Source organism: Eschrichtius robustus, chromosome 1 (assembly GCF_028021215.1).
Source record: "Eschrichtius robustus isolate mEscRob2 chromosome 1, mEscRob2.pri, whole genome shotgun sequence".
Taxonomy (NCBI): Eukaryota; Metazoa; Chordata; class Mammalia; order Artiodactyla; family Eschrichtiidae; genus Eschrichtius; species Eschrichtius robustus.
The window spans coordinates 97,229,247-97,250,189 of record NC_090824.1 but is presented as its reverse complement, the minus strand read 5'-3'; the positions used below and the strand labels follow the sequence as shown (position 1 = coordinate 97,250,189).

General features: G+C 38.7%; 1 protein-coding gene across 6 annotated transcripts in view; it reads left to right on the top strand.

Annotated features, from left to right (window-relative positions):
- ATP8B4 (ATPase phospholipid transporting 8B4 (putative)) overlaps positions 1 to 20,943 on the top strand; it is a 315,749-nt gene that overhangs the window by 247,643 nt on the left and 47,163 nt on the right. For 5 of the 6 annotated variants that reach the window (XM_068551361.1, XM_068551368.1, XM_068551355.1 and 2 more), the window contains 4 exons: positions 9,366 to 9,481; positions 12,824 to 12,988; positions 13,963 to 14,074; positions 15,814 to 15,919. In XM_068551361.1, the coding sequence (XP_068407462.1) occupies positions 9,366 to 9,481; positions 12,824 to 12,988; positions 13,963 to 14,074; positions 15,814 to 15,919 (499 nt within the window). The remainder of the gene's footprint in view (positions 1 to 9,365; positions 9,482 to 12,823; positions 12,989 to 13,962; positions 14,075 to 15,813; positions 15,920 to 20,943) is intronic. The other variant, XM_068551388.1, reaches the window with a different exon arrangement.

The following is a 20,943-nucleotide window of genomic DNA, read 5'->3' as shown; positions in this document are numbered from 1 at the left end:
TCTCTGAGGTCCCCACACACTCTTTCAGCCTTCTCCTGGATTCTGCCACTGGGTTGTACTACAGTTACCTCAAATTTTGTATGTCTAATATAGAACTTTCTTTCTCACAACTATTGCTCTTTATGTAGTTCTTATTAAAATTGTTAACTACCTTTTGCTATATGCCTGTGTGAGTGCACTGAACACTTTACAATGAATTATTTTATTAAATTCTTGCGATAGTGTATTACCCCCAATCAGGAGATGAGGCAATTAAGGCTCCAAGATTTTAAGTATCCTGCCCAAGATTGTCACACAACTTGTTGCAAGTCCAGTAAGATGCAGAGGAAATATCTGAACCCAGGTTTCAAATATTTGAACATCTTTCTCCAACATCTAGCCTCTTAATCCCTATTGTAGCTCACTTGCTTTTGATACTTCCATCTCCTTTGTGCCCCTAGGCTAGTGATTCTGAAACTTCAGCTCCCATCAGAACCACCAGGAGGGCTTGTTAAAATGCAAATTGCTGGGCCTAGGCCCTAGAGTTTCTGATTCAGTAGGCCTGAGGTGGGGCCTAAAAGTTTGCATGTCTAACAGGCTCCCAGGTATTGCTGATGCAGATGCTGCTGGGCAGAGAACCAGTCTGGGGTCCATTGCCCTGGACTAGGAGATCCTCAAATACTACTCATTATTTTCCCCTGAGATACTCTGCTACTCTCTTCATTCAGGCTTCAGCATCTCTTGCCTTGTCTATAGGATCCTCAGTAGTCATCCTGTTTCTAAGTATCTCCTCCTCAAGGCAACAGAGTAATCTTTCTAACAATAGCCTCAAAACCCCGTTTTTATCATAAAAGCCTACTGTCCTTTTCTCTTAATTCCCAGTGCCACTGCTTTAGTTAAGGCTCTCATCACTGCTTGCTTGTACTATTGCAATATCTTTAAACCTGTTTCCCCTTAAAAGAATCCTCTGTGCTGACAACAGGGTATTCTTTTTAAAACGTTGGCCTGATTTTGCCATCACCAACTTAAAAAATCTTGCTGGTTTCCTAGAACTTAAAGGATGTCCTTAGCATGACATTCAAGATTGTTTGCAATCTGACCTCAAGCTGCTTTTCTTCCACTTCCTGAAACTATGTGCTCCAGCCTCACTAGACCTCACCATTCCTGGCATGCATTGTGCACTTTCACACCATTTGCATGTACTATTTCCTCAGCCTAGACCTCTCCTTTTCTCCTCTTCTCTTCTTGGAAAACTCATACTCATCTGGTAATGTCTGATTCAGGTATCACCTGTTCTCTCAATTCTTTTCCTACCCTCCAAATAACCGCATTCTCCTTTGTTCCCCAGAGCACCTTGTTCATAGCACCAGTGTGATGCCAATCCCGGGATGCTCACGATTTTCTGTTATTAGAGCGGTGCTACCTGAAGGCAGGAGCTGCGCCATAGTCTTCATAAATTACTCAGGGCCAAGCACAGAGCTTAGCACACAGTGGGTCCTCTATGAATGTTCATTAAATAACATTTAACCCAACACCTTGTAACTTATGAATATCCTGATCATCATATCAAATCAATTTTTACTCTGAAAAACATGTGTGTATATGTAATAGCAGGGCTTTTGGTCTCTAACTACTAGAAACTAGCTCTGGGCGATTGCTCTCAGCAGGAAAGAAACATCATCTGAGGATGTTTATTTTTATTTTTTTTGACAACAGGCTGTAGGCAGTCACTATCAGTGTTACTGATGAGCACACATGCTGCTCTGGGTGTTGGCCTAATGTTGTATCAGCAGGAACTATCTTCTATTTACAGCTTCAGGGCAAGTGTTATTGATGTTGGGTTGGCCCAGAACTGGTTTCTCTTTGCTATGAGGGTGTTGACAAAATCTAAGATTGCTACACAGGGAAACTTTTAGCTTTTCCCCAGTGTTGGTCACCATTACAGGCTATGGGGAAATCACAGCCTAACCACAAACATCAGATGTTTGCCTTAATGGATCCCATATGAAGAAAGGTAATGTTCCACCACAGAATGCATGGAGGCTTGGGGCTTTATTTCATTTCTGTTTGTTTTTTAATCAGGAGGAATTTGAAAGAGAGACTCCACGAGGGTAGACAAGTCTCTGTTTGATAACAAGGTGAAAAACAATGTTAGCCTCATGATTGTCACGGGGCTTGGTTGGGCAACACCCCGACCTGAAGGCTCAGACATTTGTTGTTGCTGCTGCAGCTGCTTCTCTTTCTCCTCCTCCCCCTCTTAGGTCTTCTCCTCCTTCTTCAAGGTTTTTTTTTTTTTTTTTTTTTTGACAGTCATTCATTGAATCATGAATGTGTAGTTTAAGTACCAGGGGTACTTTCATTCTGGGGCAACAGCCCTGATTTAATCCAGAGGTATCTAAATAAAAATAGATTTCTATAAAGAATTCTGTCAGAAGGTATAGAACATACTATATTGATAAGAATGTAAATCTCAGTATGTAGTTTTAGAAGGATTAATGCTACTAATTATGTAAATAAAAATACAGAGATAAAATTCAAAGATAGTTATTAATAGGGGCAAGTGGCAGATAATTATTAAAGAAGAATAGATTACAATAGCTCCTTGTAAAGCCCTTACAAGATCTTTAGATAAAGGTTTCTTAACTCTAAACCTTTTAAGGATTATCAAAGTACAAATCACACTGACATGTGACAGGCATTTCTCTATGTGGATGTATGAACAGCCACCCAACTGAGATATAACAAAGTAGAATTATTCATCACCCTTCACAGTGTTGCTATTGTATTTACCCTTACAGCATAAACCTGGAACCATTTCTGACTTTTTTCTTTCCTTTGTATCACAAAGGCATAGCTGCTGCTTTCAACGAATTTTGCATAATTATAATTCAACTCAATCAAGCAAATATTTATTCAGTACCTACCATGTTCCAGGAACTTGAAGCTAAAGGAGAATGTGAAATTGAAAAATGTATTTTGTGGTTGCATCCAGGAGAAAATGGTGAAGCAGGATAGGAAATAGGCTAAAAAGGGGCCTGATGATCCCTGTTTATGACATGTTAAAGAGTCCAAACTTGATCTAAGGGCAGAAGGAAGCTATTGCGGGATTCTAAGCAGTAGTGTGAAGATGACTCTGGCTGTATTGCAGAAGAGTTTGGAGGGAACGAGTAAAACCATTTAGGTTAATGTGATAATCTAGGCAAGAGAGAAGGTGTCAGAGAGAAGTTCTTGGTTTCGATTGGATGTATGGGTGGTGAAGGGGGAGGAGCTTTGAGTGATGGCCAGATACCTGATTTGGGAGACTGAGTGAATGCTGAAGCTGGTTATTATTTTTTTTTTTAAAGACTTTTTTTTTTTTTTTTTTAATGTGGACCATTTTTAAAGTCTTTATTGAAATTATTTCAATATTACTTCTGTTTTATGTTTTGTTTTTTTTTATGGCCACGAGGCATGTGGGATCTTAGCTCCCTGACCAGGGATCAAACTCGCACCCCCTGTATTGGAAGGTGAAGTCGTAACCACTGGACCACCAGGGAAGTCCTGAAGCTGGTTATTAGGACTGGAGACATAGGAGGAGTAACTAGTCATTGGTGATAGATAACGTGTCCAGTTTGAGTTTGATGTGCTTGGGCACATCTAAGAGGTGATGTCCAGTGGGTAGTTGGATGTACAGGCAGAGGGAGTGCTGGAAATGGATTTAGGCAGGAGATACACATTTGAGAGCAATCATTCTGTCGATGAAAACTGAAGCCATAAAAAGAATGTGACTGCCCAATGAGAGTGTGAAGGATGGGAGGAGAAGTCAATCCTGGGTAAATCTCTGAAGAACACCAGTATTTAAAGGACAGGCAATGGAAGCAGATTCTATAACTAAAAATGTATGACCTTTGTCCAGGCTCTGCCCACATGTTATCTTGAACATTTAAAACTGCTATGTTATTTTTAATTTATTTTTAAAAGCTAACTTCTGAAATGACTGAGATTTTATTAGCCTAGAGATTTCCTAGCAGAAGTAACTATAAGCCTTGAATGAAAAGGGATATAAAACTTGCTGAGCTGCTAAAGGAAATGTTTAGTGAGTAAAATTAAACAGGATTCCATGAAATTGGGTTTACATAAACTCAAAATTTAAAGGGGCTAATGCTGGGTTAAGAGAAGGCATCAGATATGGAAAATCTTTATTAAATCAGAAAATTGTAGAGCTAGGAAGACCTTAGAAGTTAGGTTGTTTAAACATCTCCTTTTCACAAGTAGAAACTGAGACAAAGAGATGGTGAGGGATTTGCACAAATCAAGATCGGTCTGTGATTTCCCTAAACCAGTGGTTCTCAATGAGTGGTCTGGGGAACCCTAGGAAAACTTGATAGTTTTTCAGAGGCTGCACAAGGACAAAAATATTTTCATAATAATACTAATGTTACTTGTCTTTCAATTTTTTTTCTAATGAGTATATTGTGGAGGTTTACAAAAGCCATATGACATGTGATAATATAACAGATTGAATGCAAAAGAAGATATGAGAATCCAACTGTTTTCTATTAAGCCAGACATTAAAGAGATCTGTAAGGGACTTCCCTGGTGGTCCAGTGGTTAAGACTCCACACTTGTAAAGCAGGGGGTGTGGGTTCAATCCCTGGTCTGGGAACTAAGATCCCACATGCCACGTGGCATGGCCAAAAAAATAAATAAATAAAGTTATCTGTAACTATATGAAACAATGCCCCTCCCCAAACTAAGTGTTTTGGTTTTGGACAATATAGTTATTTTTCATAGAATTGTTATTTATGTAAATATATAATAGGTTTATTGTTATTATAATAATTATTCTTTTGGTAATATTACAATTAGTGTCTTAAGACTATTGATACAATAAAATTTCTGAGTTTTAATTTCTAATGCGGTAATTATTGATAGGTAGAACCTATATGGAGTCCTCATGAAGTTTTAAGAGTGTAAAGGGGTTCTGAGACCAAAAAGTTTGAGAACCGATATCCTACCTTGGACTATAAGAAATAAACAGTCATAGAGAAGTCATACTGGCAAATGTGGGATACATACACTTTGCCTTTATAGCTCTGGTAATGGAAGGGAGAAAATATGGGGGAAATTATTAAATTGGATTGTTGTATAAGAAAAGAAAGAGACAGACTTTCCTAGGATTAGATGTTCTGGAAATTATAAAAGTTGACTACGGGTCTTAGAAGATAAGACAAGCCCTAGACAAATCCTAATAAAAATCCTAATAAAAAAATATACAATTGAATATTACTCAGCCATAAAAAGGAACGAAATTGAGTCATTTGTTGAGACGTGGATGGACCTAGAGACTGTCATACAGAGTGAAGTAAGTCAGAAAGAGAAAAACAAATATCGTATATTAACGCATGTATGTGGAACCTAGAAAAATGGTACAGACGAACCGGTTTGCAGGGCAGAAGTTGAGACACAGATGTAGAGAACAAACGTATGGACACCAAGGGGGGAAAACTGCGGTGGGGTGGGGATGGTGGTGTGCTGAATTGAGCGATTGGGATTGACATGTACACACTGATGTGTATAAAATTGATGACTGATTAAAAAAAAATCAGAATATCATATTTATGACTTGGTTTTTCTTATGATTTAGAAACTTGAGATGTCTCTCCTTGGAATCATCAGGAGAAAAATACAGTATTTCAGGTTCATTCTTGAAACCAACTTCTCATGGTTAAGGTGTATTGACTAAAAGATCTTCCTTCTTCAAGAGATTCCAAACCTCTGTAAGACACTTCATTGTAATTGGAGAAAAAAGAAGAATGAAATCAGGCCAGCAGCTGCGGGAGGCCAAGGCAGCCCCCAGGGCTAGGGAAGGAGGAGGAGGAAGGGCAGAGAGTTGCCATTAGAGCAGACAACCTCCAGAGGGCGCTGAAGCACCGGCAGAGCCCACCTGCCACTCCCACTCTGGCACTCCAGGGTCAGATTTGGGTTTGGAGATGGGGTTGCTGTAACCCCAAGGAGGTGAGCAGAGAGGAGGAGTTGATTACCGGTCTCCTCTGACTCTCTGGCCCAAATTGCCTGGCTTCAGAGGGGGGACAGAGTTTTGCTTTCAGCAACTGATGGGGCACTTCCAGGCTGGTCGGGTTGCCCAGTGGCCTGACAGCCTGACAGGCTGACTGTGGTGTGACCGCCCTTTGTTTCTCCAGAATCTGTACATCAGGAGGTGCGTGGTTGCGGGAGCCCATTCACCGCTACCAGCCCCCCCCCCCAAGGGGGATGGCACCTTCCCTGGCTGTACCCTATGACCACCAGGTACTTGAAATGAATGCAAGTTTTTTGACTTCAAGGAAAAGCTCACATAACCACTTCTGCCTCATAGTGAGTGGGATTTACTATAACGGAAGGACATTATAAAGAACAGATAGAAAACTCACCTGTTGGTCTCCAGGTAGGAGTTTATTTTGCATGAATCCCTCCTACATGAGTAGATAGCAGAGGTTTATTTTTGTTCCCGTGTGTGTAGTTGTGGCAGAGGATGTAGGTATGGTGATTTGAAGCCCTCAAAGTAATATTCTCAGAACTCTCAAGATTTCTCTTGATTGGAACCGAAAGAGACCTGGAAAAGGAGGAAAAGAAAGGGAGGAGGGAGAAAGAATGACTGTTTCTCAGTAAATTCACCTTCCTGGTTGATTGTTCTGTCTTCTCATTTCTTTTAACTTCTATGTATGTCTAATGGAATAATGTAGAAAGGCTGATTTTTATGCTTTAAAAGATTTTACATCACAAAGAACCTAGAAGTAGCTAACAGAACTTATTCAAATCAATTTTAGATAGAGACTTTGATATTAAATTTGTATACCAAAATGGGTTAATCCAAATTTTCTCTTTCTTTTTGAGTGAATATTTGTAACATATTTTTGTGGATAATAATTTATCCTAGATATACAAAACTGTGAGAATGGGTACCATTTTTTTTTACCACTTAAATGATTTCTTTTAAATGAATAGATTGTACACTTTAAATGCCAAAAAAAAAAAAAAAAAATTTCCAGGGTGCATTACATCTATTCAAGCTAGGAGGAAATTCGATTAGATTAAGTGTTGACTAAAGGTCATTAAAGATTAGAGGAAGCGAGAAAATCATAATTCAAAGAGTCATGTACCACAATATTCATTGCAGCTCTATTTGCAATAGCCAGGACATGGAAGCAACCTAAGGGTCCATCAACAGATGAATGGATAAAGAAGATGTGGCACATATATACAATGGAATATTACTCAGCCATAAAAAAAACAAAATTGAGTTATTTGTAGTGAGGTGGATGGACTTAAGAGTCTGTCATACAGAGTGAAGTAAGTCAGAAAGAGAAAAACAAATACCATATGCTAACACATATATATGGAATCTAAAAAAAAAATGGTTCTGAAGAACCTATGGGCAAGACAGGAATAAAGACACAGATGTAAAGAATGGACTATGGACTTGAGGGCGCTGGGAGTGGGAAGGGTAAGCTGGGAAGAAGTGAGAGAGTGGCATGGACATATATACACTACCAAATGTAAAATAGATAGCTAGTGGGAAGCAGCTGCATAGCACAGGGAGATCAGCTCGGTGCTTTGTGACCACCTAGAATGGTGGGATATGACGGTGGGAGGGAGATACAAGAGGGAAGAGATATGGGAACATATGTATATGTATAGCTGATTCACTTTGTTATAAAGCAGAAACTAACACACCATTGTAAAGCAATTATACTCCAATAAAGATGTTAAAAAAAAAAGATTAGAGGAAGCAACCTAAGTGTCCATCAACAAATGAATGGATAAAGAAGATGTGGTATATATCTTGTGGTATATACAATGGAATACTGCTCAGCCATAAAAAAGAATTAAATTTTGCCATTTGCAACCGCATGGATGTACTTAGACGGTATTATGCTAAATGAAATAAGTCAGACAGAGAAAGACAAATACTGTATGATATCACTCATATGTGGAATCTTAAAAATACAACAAACTAGTGAACATAACAAAAAAGAAGCAGACTCACAGATATAGAGAATAAACTAGTGGTTACCAGTGGGGAGAGGAAAGGGGGGAGGGGAAATTTAAGGGTGGGGATTAAGAGACACAAACTATTATGTATAAAATAAGCTACAAGCATATATTGTACAGCACAGGGAATAAGGCCAATATTGTATAATAACTATAAGTGGAGTATATCCTTTAAAAATTGTGAATCACTATATTGTACACCTGTAACACATAATGTTGTATGTCGACTATACTTCAATTAAAGAAAAGATTAGAGGGAAAAGTAATTTATTGTACTATTGTATCTATATTCCTTTAAATCAAGCTCTAAACTTTGTATCCTCTTAAACTAATAGTAGTCAATATTTATGTTCGTCTGTTTTGAGGCATTCTATTTTTAGAGAAAAGGTATAATTGAGTGGAAAGCATGTAATAATCTTTGACTCGATGAAGCTTGTGAGGGTCAGTGTTCAGACCATGAAGTTGTGACACAGGCAGTTGTCCTAGATGATATCAGCCCTTCAGAAATAGTAGGGGAGAAATACATTGCTATGTCATTCATTCATTCATCCATTCATTCATTCAATAAATAATTAGGTGTCTGGTATCTGCCAAGCTGTAAAACCAAGCCTGCAAAGGTAGGCGTAAGGAAAGATTAGCTTAAAGAAAGATTTGTCTGACAGCAATATGTGCAACAGCCAGGGGAGGGCACGAGGATTGGAGATGAGGGATTGGAGCCTAGTCAAGGCTGTCATTCCCAAACCTGGGGGGCAGGTTAAAAACACAGCCCTACTAATACAGACTTCCAGTGGGAAGAAGATAGAAACTTTAATTTCGAAAGCCGCCTGTGAAGTGTGCTTGAAGCCAGGACTGTGACCCAAGAATGAAAGGGCTTTTCCAAGGAGTAAAGGGGGGTGAAGAAATATGTCAGCAAGGACTGCGAACTAATGCATAAACCATGGCTTTGAATGGCTAGAATTCCATATGGAGATCATTTGGCATGACACTGATAGCTGATTCCTACAGTCAGTCTTGAATTTCACATTAGGAGACAGGCAAAAAAAAGCTCTCAGTTCTGCTCAATACAGAAGGCTTAATTTAAACCTATCAGCCCTTCAGAAATAGTAGTCAAGGAAAATAACAAGGTTGTACACATCAGAATGAAAACACTTTTTCCTGTAGATGGAATATTTCTAAGTTAATAAAACAGGAGTAAAGCCAGGTGACTTAGGTAATGACCTTTTAACCAAAGGCACTGAATATTTTACTACTGGCTAAAACATGCCCATTTCCAACTTGCCTGGCTAGAGCCCAGGGACAGTCAAGTTTTGATGGATTTCACTGAATATAATCTACTTTCCCAACTTTTTTTTCAGTTCGAAACCCAGAAGGACAGATAAAGCTTTATTCCAAAGGAGCAGACACTATTCTGTTTGAAAGACTTCATCCATCCAACGAAGACCTCCCGGCTTTGACGTCAGACCATCTCAGTGTAAGTGCCTCTGTCATAAGGTTAGCACGGTGGCCCTTTGGCTGCTTCCTATGGTTAGGTCTTATTTTTAAAATATCAGTTAAATGATCTGACTTCTGAAATAGAAAGCATGTGAAGAACGGTTCCACAGGAAACTGTGCCAGTGAATGTTTAGAAACTGGCATATGTGGACCTACCCCCTACCCTGCTGAGAGTCTGGTCAGTCTCACCGCAGGTGGATTAACACACAGCAGCTGAGAAGTAGCCACTGAGTGTGGGCTCCTGAACTCCAGCCAGGAGAAGACTCAAGACCCCAAGGGAAACCTGCTCTAACTTCCCTACAGCTGGGGACTGTTTCACCTGGGTGACTGGACTGGTTTAGGGAAGAGGAACTGGAGAGTTGCTTTCCCTTGGGTTCCGATGTGTCTGGTACTAATGGAATCTCTTATGGTTACCTCCAGGGAATAGTTCAGGGTCGTGTTTATGTGGTGAGGGGAAAATAATCTCTGTAGCCAACTTTCTCCTCTAAGGGTTCTCTTATTCAGGTCATAAATCATGATGCCTCACTAGTGTTCCCTAGGTTGAAGTTACCAAATGCATACATCCTAAGATTAAGCATAGTTTCTTTCCAAAACCTTTGTAAAGGGAGCAGGGATGGTCTTTGGCACAGCTTTTTTTTTTTTTTTGCAAAAGAGTAAGAGTCTATGAATTAATATGAACACTATCTGATTTAAACCTGAGATTCAAGGGTCTCTATTTGTTTGAGGTTCTGTTTAACCCAATATGAAATTTAAGGGCAATTGCTCAAAACTCTTATTTTCTCCTTGATTTCTCTCCTTTAAAAAACTATTGAGGAGTGGGATAGGGAGGGTGGGAGGGAGACACAATAGGGAAGGGATATGGGGATATATGCATACGTATAGCTGATTCACTTTGTTATACAGCAGAAACTAACACAACTTTGTAAAGCAATTATACTCCAATAAAGATGTTAAAAAAAAGATTAAAAAATTTTAAAAACTTCCAAAAATAAAAACCAACTATTGAGGATTCATTTTCTTTGCCAAGCCCTATATTTAACATAAAACATTCCCTGAATCTTTAAACAAACAAATAAACAAATAAAAAAACTCTGGCTGACTTTAAGTTTAAAGAATGATGGTTTGGTAATATTGGTTACAAACATAGCTATTGTTTTTGTCTTTCCAATAGAGCATTCTTGATTTTCTTTTAATCTTTTCCAGAAGGCTAGCATGGTCTTTTTAAATTTTTTTTTTTTTTTATGAAAACAACATTGGAATCATAAGTATTTGATTTTGCCATTGCTCAAACACCAAGGCCCTGGATTTTCATACTAAAGTATGGGAAGCCAAATTTGATCTTTTTATATTTCTGTGCAAAAGATTTATTTTCCAGGTAGTACCAATCTGACTTCCTTTCGCTTCATTCACTTTATTCATTTTGACTTCTAAATTCTGCGGTTTTAAATTTATATTTAATTATTGATTTTTGAATTGTTTAATGATAGGAAACGACCTTGTTCAAATGTTCATTTAGAATTCAACTTGTGTTTCATGCACTAATTAAATAACTTAAATCATCTGTCCCCTTTTGTAGTGTCATCTTAGAGCTGATTCACTGCTGTGCAGAACAAAGAGAAAGGCACTGTAATGCCCAGTGCGGTTGCAAGGGAGACGCAAGAGGGAGGAGATATGGGGATATATGTATACATATAGCTGATTCACTTTGTTATACAGCAGAAACTAACACACCATTGTAAAGCAATTATGCTCCAATAAAGATGTTAAAAAAAAAAAAGTTAAAGTCAAAGAAGTGTTTGTGCAAATTATGAGGACAAAAGATCCTTATAAAAAGCAGTAACTAGATTTTCAGATCAGTAGGGGACCCAGTGGTGGTCTTGGAGGAGGGCTTGTACAATGTGATTGCAATATCCAAAGTGCTATCACTGCCTACGAGATAAATTTGGATAATTTTTCTCATGGTCTCTCTGGGCTAAACCACATCACTGCAGTATGCACTGACTTTTCTTTCCATTTACCTAATTAGGGTGTGTCATGGTTTAATTTATGCTTGATTGCAAACCTGTGTCTGTCTCATAAGCCAGAACACAACAGAGAAGACATGCTCTGTGGCAATGCCCAAAGGAGCAGAAATGGCTATGAAAATGCTTACACTGTAGAGGCCCATAAAATGACCACCGGAGGCCTAGGCAAAGTGGGAGGTTTTTAGCATTTCCCCAAGCATTCAACCAACATATGTTTCTAGCTATTGCAGCTGTGTGAAACACTTAGCAACTACCAGCCTCCTATTTTTATTTATTTATTTTCATGTTAGAAGGATAAAGCACTAGAGGTATAATTTAAGATTGTTGGCTTCCTGAGACGCTAAAGGAAGAGTATGATCCTCTGATAAATTTGACCTATTATTAAATACTAACTCCATAGAAAATTGTTTCTAGAAAAATAATGATTTTTTAAAAAACTAACTGGACTTGACTGTCACTTTAAACTTTCAACAGTTTTATTATTAAAATTAGGCTTTAATATAGCAAAAAAAGATTTACAGAAGTTCTAGGATGAAAAGTAAAAGTCAGCCTCCATTTCTAGTACTACTTCCCAGAAGCGAACATTTATATTAAACTTTTCTGCCTTTCTCTCTCACTTTTCCCCTAGAGTTATTATTATAACTTTAATTTACATCCTTAAATTTCTATCACCTGACATCTATCTATTCATCTATTATTGAATAAATGTATTTTATTGTGGAAAATTTCAAACATAAACACAAGTAGGACAGAGTTAATTTTAGACGTGGCTGTATTATTAGGAGGAAGGTGACAAGACTTTGGTGAGATGTCATGCTGCAGCCCCTTGAGAGAGCCTCCTACCTTTGATTTGAGAGCTATGGCTCCTCTGAGGGTCCTTTCTTCTCCCCTAAAAGCCGAGGGCCATAGGCCTTGAAACAGGCTGGGTCCCTCACATTGCCAGCAGTGCTTCCTTCAGGCAAAGGATAGGTTAGAAACCAATATGTTGCTTCAAGTGGTTATCTCAAGTCATGGGCACCATTGATCACCTCTCAACTAGGACCCTTCAGAGGGCATTTCAGCAGTCTTAGGGGGGAATGCTAGGTCCCTTGAATGTTTCAACCCAAACAAAACACAAAATAAAAATATCATCTCCCCTTTCCAAGGGGATTAGAAAGTTGGAGGTCAGGATGACTAAGTAGTGCTCTTGAGATAAAATGAATTTGAGTGCAGAACTTCTTACCCATTATTGTCGTTGTTGTTTTATTGCTGTGACTATTGTTTTGGGATGGTTCCTAAGTCTCCGTCTGCCCTGGCAGGAATTTGCAGGAGAAGGCCTTCGAACCTTGGCCATCGCATACAGAGATCTGGATGACAAGTACTTCAAAGAGTGGCATAAGATGCTTGAAGATGCAAATGCTGCCATAGATGAGAGGGATGAACGGATAGCAGGGCTGTATGAAGAAATCGAAAGGGATTTGATGGTATGAGTTTAGAAGCATGATGGTTTGTGTTTACAGAAGGGGTCATATGTGTTTAGAGATCTAGCATGGGAATAATCCATTGGCTAAATCATCTTGCACACAGCAGATGTTACTCTTTCAAACAATGAATCATGCTTTATATGTTGACTTTGAGCTTGCCATATGTGGCCAGAGGATTATTTCTATTAACAGTAGCTTATGCAATTGGAAGTCCCCCAAGAGTAGAAGGTAGTAGACTCCCTATTCTTTGTCAGCCTCTGGTATGTCATGTTTTGTTTGATGTTATGTGTTGTTGTTTTTTTTTTCCTCCATGCTTTATAACCCACCTTTTTAGAGCAGGGAAACTTGCCATGAAGAGTGGGGCTCTAGCTGTAAGCCATCCTAGACCCATGAGATTCTGATGATATCTGTACTGTCCAGAGTGTGATATATTCTAGAAACCACTCTTCCCTGAGGCCCTAGTGGCCAGGATGCTTAGCTATTGTGAGGCACTAGGGAGCACACCTTGCTCATCTTTGGATGAAATATTGCACAAGAACCTTCACTTTTTAGTTTATGGCATCTGATGGTTTGTTAATTTAAGAGAATGCCTCTACTTTTTTTGTGATCCTGACTCTGAGATGAGGGCTCTCCTTTGTACCCTTCCATGTTAATATAACTGGGGGATTCTTAAGTCCATAGAAGCCCGTATTATGCTAATATGTTATCTGAGCATATCAGATCCCTCATGTAAATTCTAACTCCCAGGATCTCTGCATTAATTGGAATGCCCATCAGTTGCCTTGATTAGGGAACCTCCTTCTAGGGTCCTTCCCAGCGCACCTCTGTACATAATAGGATGCTTGTTATATCAGTGCATCATACTCTCCATCTTCAATTCATGTCCCTTGACCTCTAAACTCTGTGACTGAAAGCCGTGGATGTTACGGGTATTTTTTGCATGTATTAACATGAGGTATTCTTTTTTAATGAAGCTACTAGGTGCCACTGCTGTAGAAGATAAGTTACAAGAGGGTGTTATTGAAACGATTACAAGCTTATCACTAGCCAATATTAAGATCTGGGTCCTAACAGGAGACAAACAAGGTAATTTGAAAATAGATGATGATGTTTTGACAAGGGGGCAATAATTTCTGTGGTAAAATTTTAATTAACCAGAAAGCTCAATTAAGGGGACATTTGCCCAGTCCTCCGCATAGGAAAGAGTTGAAATACAAAAAGGAAAGCTCATATATTGCAAGAATTTACTATCAAACTAACAAAATATCTTCTATAGTATACCCTGGGGCCAGTTGAGTTTCAGCTCAATTGCCTCTTAAAAATAATAGTTATACCCATAGGCAACAATGGTATTAAAAATGTTGAACTATTGGTTTGTATGTGCACTGCTCCTGGTTAGGAGAGGGAGTGGCACAGCTCTGAAGCAGGACATTGGAGACCTCAGCATTACTTCTTTAGTTTCTTCATGGTAGGAAGGTTTGGGAATCTTAGAGGAGGGGTAGGCTTTGGAGAGGCTCAAGGAAGCAGCTGTTTATCAGCTGGTATGGAAATATTTTGGTATTTTAACAACTACCACAGCTGTACCAGTGCAGTCTGGCTGAATTCCAGGACTGCCCATGCAGTTGTACAAGGAGAGCTGACCCACTTTCAGGCATGACAATACGCCAAGTCATCAGAGAATCATTACGTTCAGAATACTGTGTTTCCTAAGAAAGAAAAGGGGATCAATACATTTTGGATCTATTGCTAGCAGTGGTTAAAACAAAAATGATTTTCTGCTTGGCCATCAGTGGACCAGAAATATTCAGTTAACTGGCACATACGTTTTTAAGATTCTATCTAACTTTTTTAGAACATTGGAGTATTTGCAGATATGATAAATCAGTTCTCTATATGTTCACTCAAATCACTGATTACAAAAAATAAACCATAGAGAGTCGAGCTCTGTGGTTGTGTTATTAGACTTCCTAGAGTTTGATGTTGATCAGTGGGTACAGCTGCTCAATTAGTTATGAATATCCACAAGTTTACTGTTTAGCTTTCATTTCTGTGGTTTCTACAAAGGACATGCTGAGGTTTTATCAATTGTCTTCCTTGACTTAGGACAAACCTAATGATTCTATAGAATTCGCTGAAGTCTAACGAATCAGTAAAATTAGAATCAGATGATTATATTGCAGATGAAAGGGGGTACTTAACTATCCTAGGCTCCATTTCTACAAAATTAGAGGAAGGACTGGTCAATATCATGTAATACTCTAGTTATCTAGTAGCAGCAGTCCTGGTTTTTTTTTGAGGTGATAGCCAAATTCCAAATTTCTATTCACTTAATGCAAATATGGCAATGTTGCATGTGGAAGAACTAAAACACTTTGTAAGATCATTTTTGCTGTTCAACTGAACATTTTGTGAGATTTTTTTTCAATTTGTCTATTATATCAGATTGAATAATAGCTAAGTTTAGTATTTCAGCTCTCTAAAGGCAGTATTTGAGACTTCTGGTAAAAGGTTTTAAATGTATACATTTTACTAATCACAAGATCTTGGGGTATTTTCATGAGTACTCATTTTGGGAATCAAAAAGTTTTTTAAAAAACTAGATGAGAATGCTGAGGATTCACAGATGTTGCTATTTCTCCATGGATTTAACAAATCTTTGAATTTCTCCCTGGGCTTCTTGTATTTTGTCACCGATCATGCCCCCTTTGAAGTTAAGGAGGCCTGTAGGCTCTAAGGAAATAGAGCAAGGGCCTCAAAACTTTTATGAGAAGGTACTTACGTTATTAAGTAATGTTCTAACTGAAGTCGGCTTTATTATGTATCAGAAACTGCCATCAATATTGGCTATGCCTGCAACATGCTGACTGATGACATGAATGATGTGTTCATCATAGCAGGGAACACAGCCGTGGAGGTCAGAGAAGAACTCAGGTAAGTGCTAGAGGAAGGAGGAAAGGAAGAGAGGGAGGGGGAGGGGAAAGGAAGATCTGATAGTTGAGAAAGAGGAAAATCCCATTTGAAGAAGAACATTTTAAAAGTCTGCCTAATTATTTCCCCAGAACTTCAAAAAGTGCTGTCTTATAACAATTTTTGCTTGCCGGTGCTCGTAGGAGCTTCTCTAAACTCAGCCCACTTTGGGTCTGGCCAAATGGCTTAGAGGCCAACTGCTTTGCCGCTTTCTTTTGCTACAGTCTCGAGGGGCAGCAGTGGGGCACGATGGGCTTCCTTCACGTGCCTCCATCATTTAACTTTTGTTCCTGAACTTTGAAAAGAAAGGAAGCCTTAACTGTCAGCACCCCACTTGATACTTATAGATGAAATCTCCCAACTTTTTTACACTGTCTTACTCACTCTAGAAAACGGCTATATCATGCTGGTTAGAAGCTATGACTGGAGACTCCATATGTATTTGCCAAATCAAAGTTGGGAAATCTCATGATTACTGACATAATTTTATTATTATTATTTCTATAGGTTTAACAAGAGAGTCCATAGGGTCTATTGGGAAAATATTAACGATTTATTTAATAATGAATAGTAATTAAATTTTTTACCTCGAGAAAATCTTTTTCTTTATATGACTTTTTGTTTTGGGGGGAATTTAACTCTTGCTGAAGGAAGATAGATGTAAACAGATCAAGATTCTAAGGAGCCTATTGCTAAATGCTTTGAGATAGTGCCTGGGACCCTATGGTAAGCAGTAGACATGCATTCTCTTGTTTCATTCTCAAAGCAACCCAGTGGAAGGCGTTATCATTATCCTTGTTTTACAGATTAGGAAGTTGAGGCACACATAGGGTAAATAATGTGCCCAAAGCTTCACAGCCGGTCAGTGGTTCAGCTGGGGTTGAATCTAGGCAGCGTGGCCCCAGAGCCTGTGCACCCACTCACTTGTCACGTGTCTCACTGAACACACCTTGGGTGTATTCTTACTCTCTTTAAATAGCTAATATAAAAAATGCAGTTGTTGAGGCATATGGCTGTTTCACTTGAGGTCAGACACCAGGTTAGCAACTAGAGCAGAATGGATTTCAGGGAGAGACAGCAGGTGTAAGAGGAAGAGTACAGACTCTGTGTGAACTGGAGCCAAGTTGGAATCTCATCTTCGTGCTCCGGGCTGGCTAAGTGACTTTTGAGATGCTATTCGACCTCTCTTTGTTTGGTTTCCTCATTTGTGAAATGGGACAACATACAAATACCTACCTTATAAATTATTCTATTTGGGGGATTAATATAAGAACGTAAAGCTTTATGGCCATTCAGTGAGCATGCTTCTTGCCTTCCCTCCTCTCTTTCCACTTCCTCCCTTCCTCTTGCCCTCTTTCTTCAGCCATTGTTCTCAATCTTTCCACCAAAAAGGACTAATTTTTAAAAATATTTCCCCAATAGACCCTATGGAGTCTATTATTAAAATTATATAAATAATAATAATAAAATTATATCAGTCACAGTTAATTAGCTTTCCTAATTTTTATTTGGCAAAGACACACAAAATCTTCAGTCACAGCTTCTCACCAGTGTGATATAGCAGTTTTTTACACCAGGTTGCTGTAAGGTAGCTGAAAGGAAAATAAAACTTTAAAAACTTAGGGAATCTCTACATTCTTATCATAGAAAATTCTACACTTTTCATTAACCTTCTTAAGATACTGAAAACAACATGGTGACTCCCAGTACAAATTTCATGCATCCTCTTCCTCTGTTGATTACATTGAATAACAATATTGCAGGTTGATGGAACAGCACACACAAAGGCAAACAGACGTGAAAGATATGTTATATTCCAGGAGCAACCTGTCAAGTTGTAGCTGGAGAGTACTACAGAGTTATGGGCGGGGATAATTTTTCAGAGATGAAGTGGTGATAGATTGAGTGTTAAGCCAAAGTGAATACACTTTATCCTGAAGGTACTGGATGGATGGAGGGGACTTCTAAGCAGAAAAGAGACAAATCCAATTTTGCACTTTAGAAATAACACTCTAGTGGCAGGATAGATGGAGTATGTTGGACAGAAAAATGAATGGATGGGGAGATGGATCAAGAAGCTGTTGGAATACTCAAGTTTAGGGGTGATGAGGGTTGAACTAAGGCAGCGAGGTGGTAAGAACGGGCAAGGAAAAAGTGGAATGAAATTGACAGCTGTTTCAGAGGTAGAATGGATAGGGCTTGGAATTCGATTTGATGTGAAGAGACGTAGAAGGAGGCTCTGTCATTTCTAGCTTGTCTGCCTTCACAGACTGGAATACACTGAGCTGTGCAAGAACAGAAACTCATTGAATTTTCTAAAACTGAACTTGAACCCCTTTTCTGCCTGATGACAGAACAATTAAGTTAGGCACTTTGGGTAAATTTAGTTCACGTCTAGGATGTGCAATTGCCTTACCTGTCACTGATCCTCAGCGTCTATCCAGTGGCATCTGGCACTTCCCATTTCTGTGTCCGTGTCTGGTCTCTGGTCTCTGGGTTGCTGGCTGTCCCTCTTGGCTGACTTCCGCATCCTCCTGGGGAAACATGGAAGTTTAGGGGCTCTTCCTTACCTCTCTGTGTCTGAGAAGTGCTCTCACATGGTTACCTCTCTTCCTGAAATCCCTTTCTTCTACTACCCTCCATGTCACCGTGCTTCAGTGGCAACGCATCCATACTCAGATTCCCAAAAACTTATCTGAGAATTCCATTATCCTTTCCCAGTCCAAGGTGTGGGTCAGCACCCAGGCTTCTTTTAGTGATTCACGAGCATCTAACCTCCTCTTCAAAGTCCCTCTCCTCTAGGCTGGATGGGAAATGGAGAAAAGGAGTCATTTTTTTCTAGTCTGTTGCTTAGGGCCACATTTTATGCCCTGATTCCTTTAAGGATTAGTTTTTTGACACTTGAAGAAACTTTTCTCTTCCCTCTCAAAAAGCCCAATTAGTGGAATTCCAGATTGCTGGAATTCAGGATGACAGTGCTGCTGTGAGTTTCAGGAGTCTATTTTGGTACTCAGAAAACAAAATCTTGACTCTTTTGTTTTCTCTGTACTTGGCTCTGTCAGATCCCCCGAGGCAAGGTATGTTTCTGAGTAAACAGAGAGGGTCATCTGTGGTGGCCGTGGTGATTGCAGAAGGGGTGGGGAACCGAAGTTAATTTCTCAAGATTTTATCCAGCCACATGTGGTTGACTAAGTAGGTGACATAACTGTCATTACGTGGAAGGAATGTGGAGAAATGTGAATTCTTATATACTGTTGTTGGGAGTGTAAGTTGGTAGAAACTTTCTAGAGGGTGAACTAGCAATATATTTCAAAATTATGTACGTGCACAGTTTTGACCCAATGATTCTTACTTCTAGGAACTGTCCTTAAGAAAAATAAATGGACAAATGTATGTGTGTTTGTGTGTACGTGTGTGTGTTTGTATACATACATACATATTGTGGCATCGATTATGATAATAGGATATTAGAAATTGCTCAAATACCCAGCCACAGGGATTTTGTTAATTACTATGATATATAGATGGAGTGAGATACTATGCAGTCTTAAAAGTGATTATGTGTTTTTTGACATTGGAAGATGTCCACGATATATTTAAGTGAAAAATGAGTTTATGAAATTTCATGCATAACATGATCCATTTTTTCAAAAAAAGTATATATGTATGTATGTATGTATACATATAAAACACTATACATCTATATCCGTATCTATCTACCTACCTCCCCATCAAGTTCTCGAGATCATATACATACAGTTGTTCTCTCTTGGTGATACAATTATGGATCATGTTTGCTTTCTTCGCTATGGCTCTTTGTGTTATCTGAAGTTGTAATAGCGTCCATACAATACTTTTACAATTAGGAAAAGAACCAAAAGATTATCTCCATTTTTTTTAGTGAGAAGAAAAAAAATATTCAGAGGGAAAAAAATAAAGATTTTTCCATCTAGACTAATTATTTCAGGACTCTTGAGGCCACCTTGTTTAACTTGCTGGCAAATAATGTTTATTTCAACTCAGATTTGGAGATTACCCCGTTCTGAGACTCTACGGCAGAGAGGCAATGAACGATAGAAAATTCTGTATGTGAAGAATCAATACATTTATAGTATGCATTTGCTTAATGTTAGGGGGAAAAAACAGCATCCAAGAAAAGTTATTACTGGAGCTGCTGCTCTCTATAATCCTAATCTTGGCTACTTATATCTAAAGCCATGGTTTTGGGGATGAAATACTGAAATCGTAAATTTACACCACTCAATTTTCTTGTGTTACACCTTTGAGTTCAGTGGGAGTTCATGCAAAAACATTAAAAAGAAGTATCGGAAAGAATAGGATCTAAGTGATAGTAACTATTGGGAGGAAATGACCTAAATGCTCATATTTAAACCTGTCAAATATGTTTCAATTATTTCGTAAACATTGATATGTAATTTTCATGCATATCATGCATGCATACAGCTTGTTTCAAATTTAATGTCATGAAAATGTTTTAGACACATTGAGTCCTGGGTTAACTTTGCTGCCATAGCTGCTTTAGTATTCAGGGCATACCCAGAAATCTACAATTAAACCCTGTTATGCTTTCTCCAAAGATTACTGCATTGATTACATTTCCTCAATACATATGTCTTCTGCCCAAAGAAAAGCGGACTGAGGATGTCATTTTGCTTGGGCTGACAAGCAAACCCTTTACATGTTTCATTTTTGTTGCATTGATCACATGTTTTATTGTTAGGAAAATTAATTAAACCAGGAAGTGACCCTACTGCTTCTGAGTAGTATCCTAGTGATATACCTAGGAACTGACATTTCCTCTTTAATCAACAAAATACATATTGCATTTTTTGCACACCTACTTGATGGAAAGTTATTGTTTGAATGAGCAGGGTTCATAAATGCAAGTGGCTCCAGGGCCAGGCAGGTAATATTAGTTGTGTGATCTGGGCTGCACAAGGCATTATGGAGCGTTTGGGGCTTTGGTG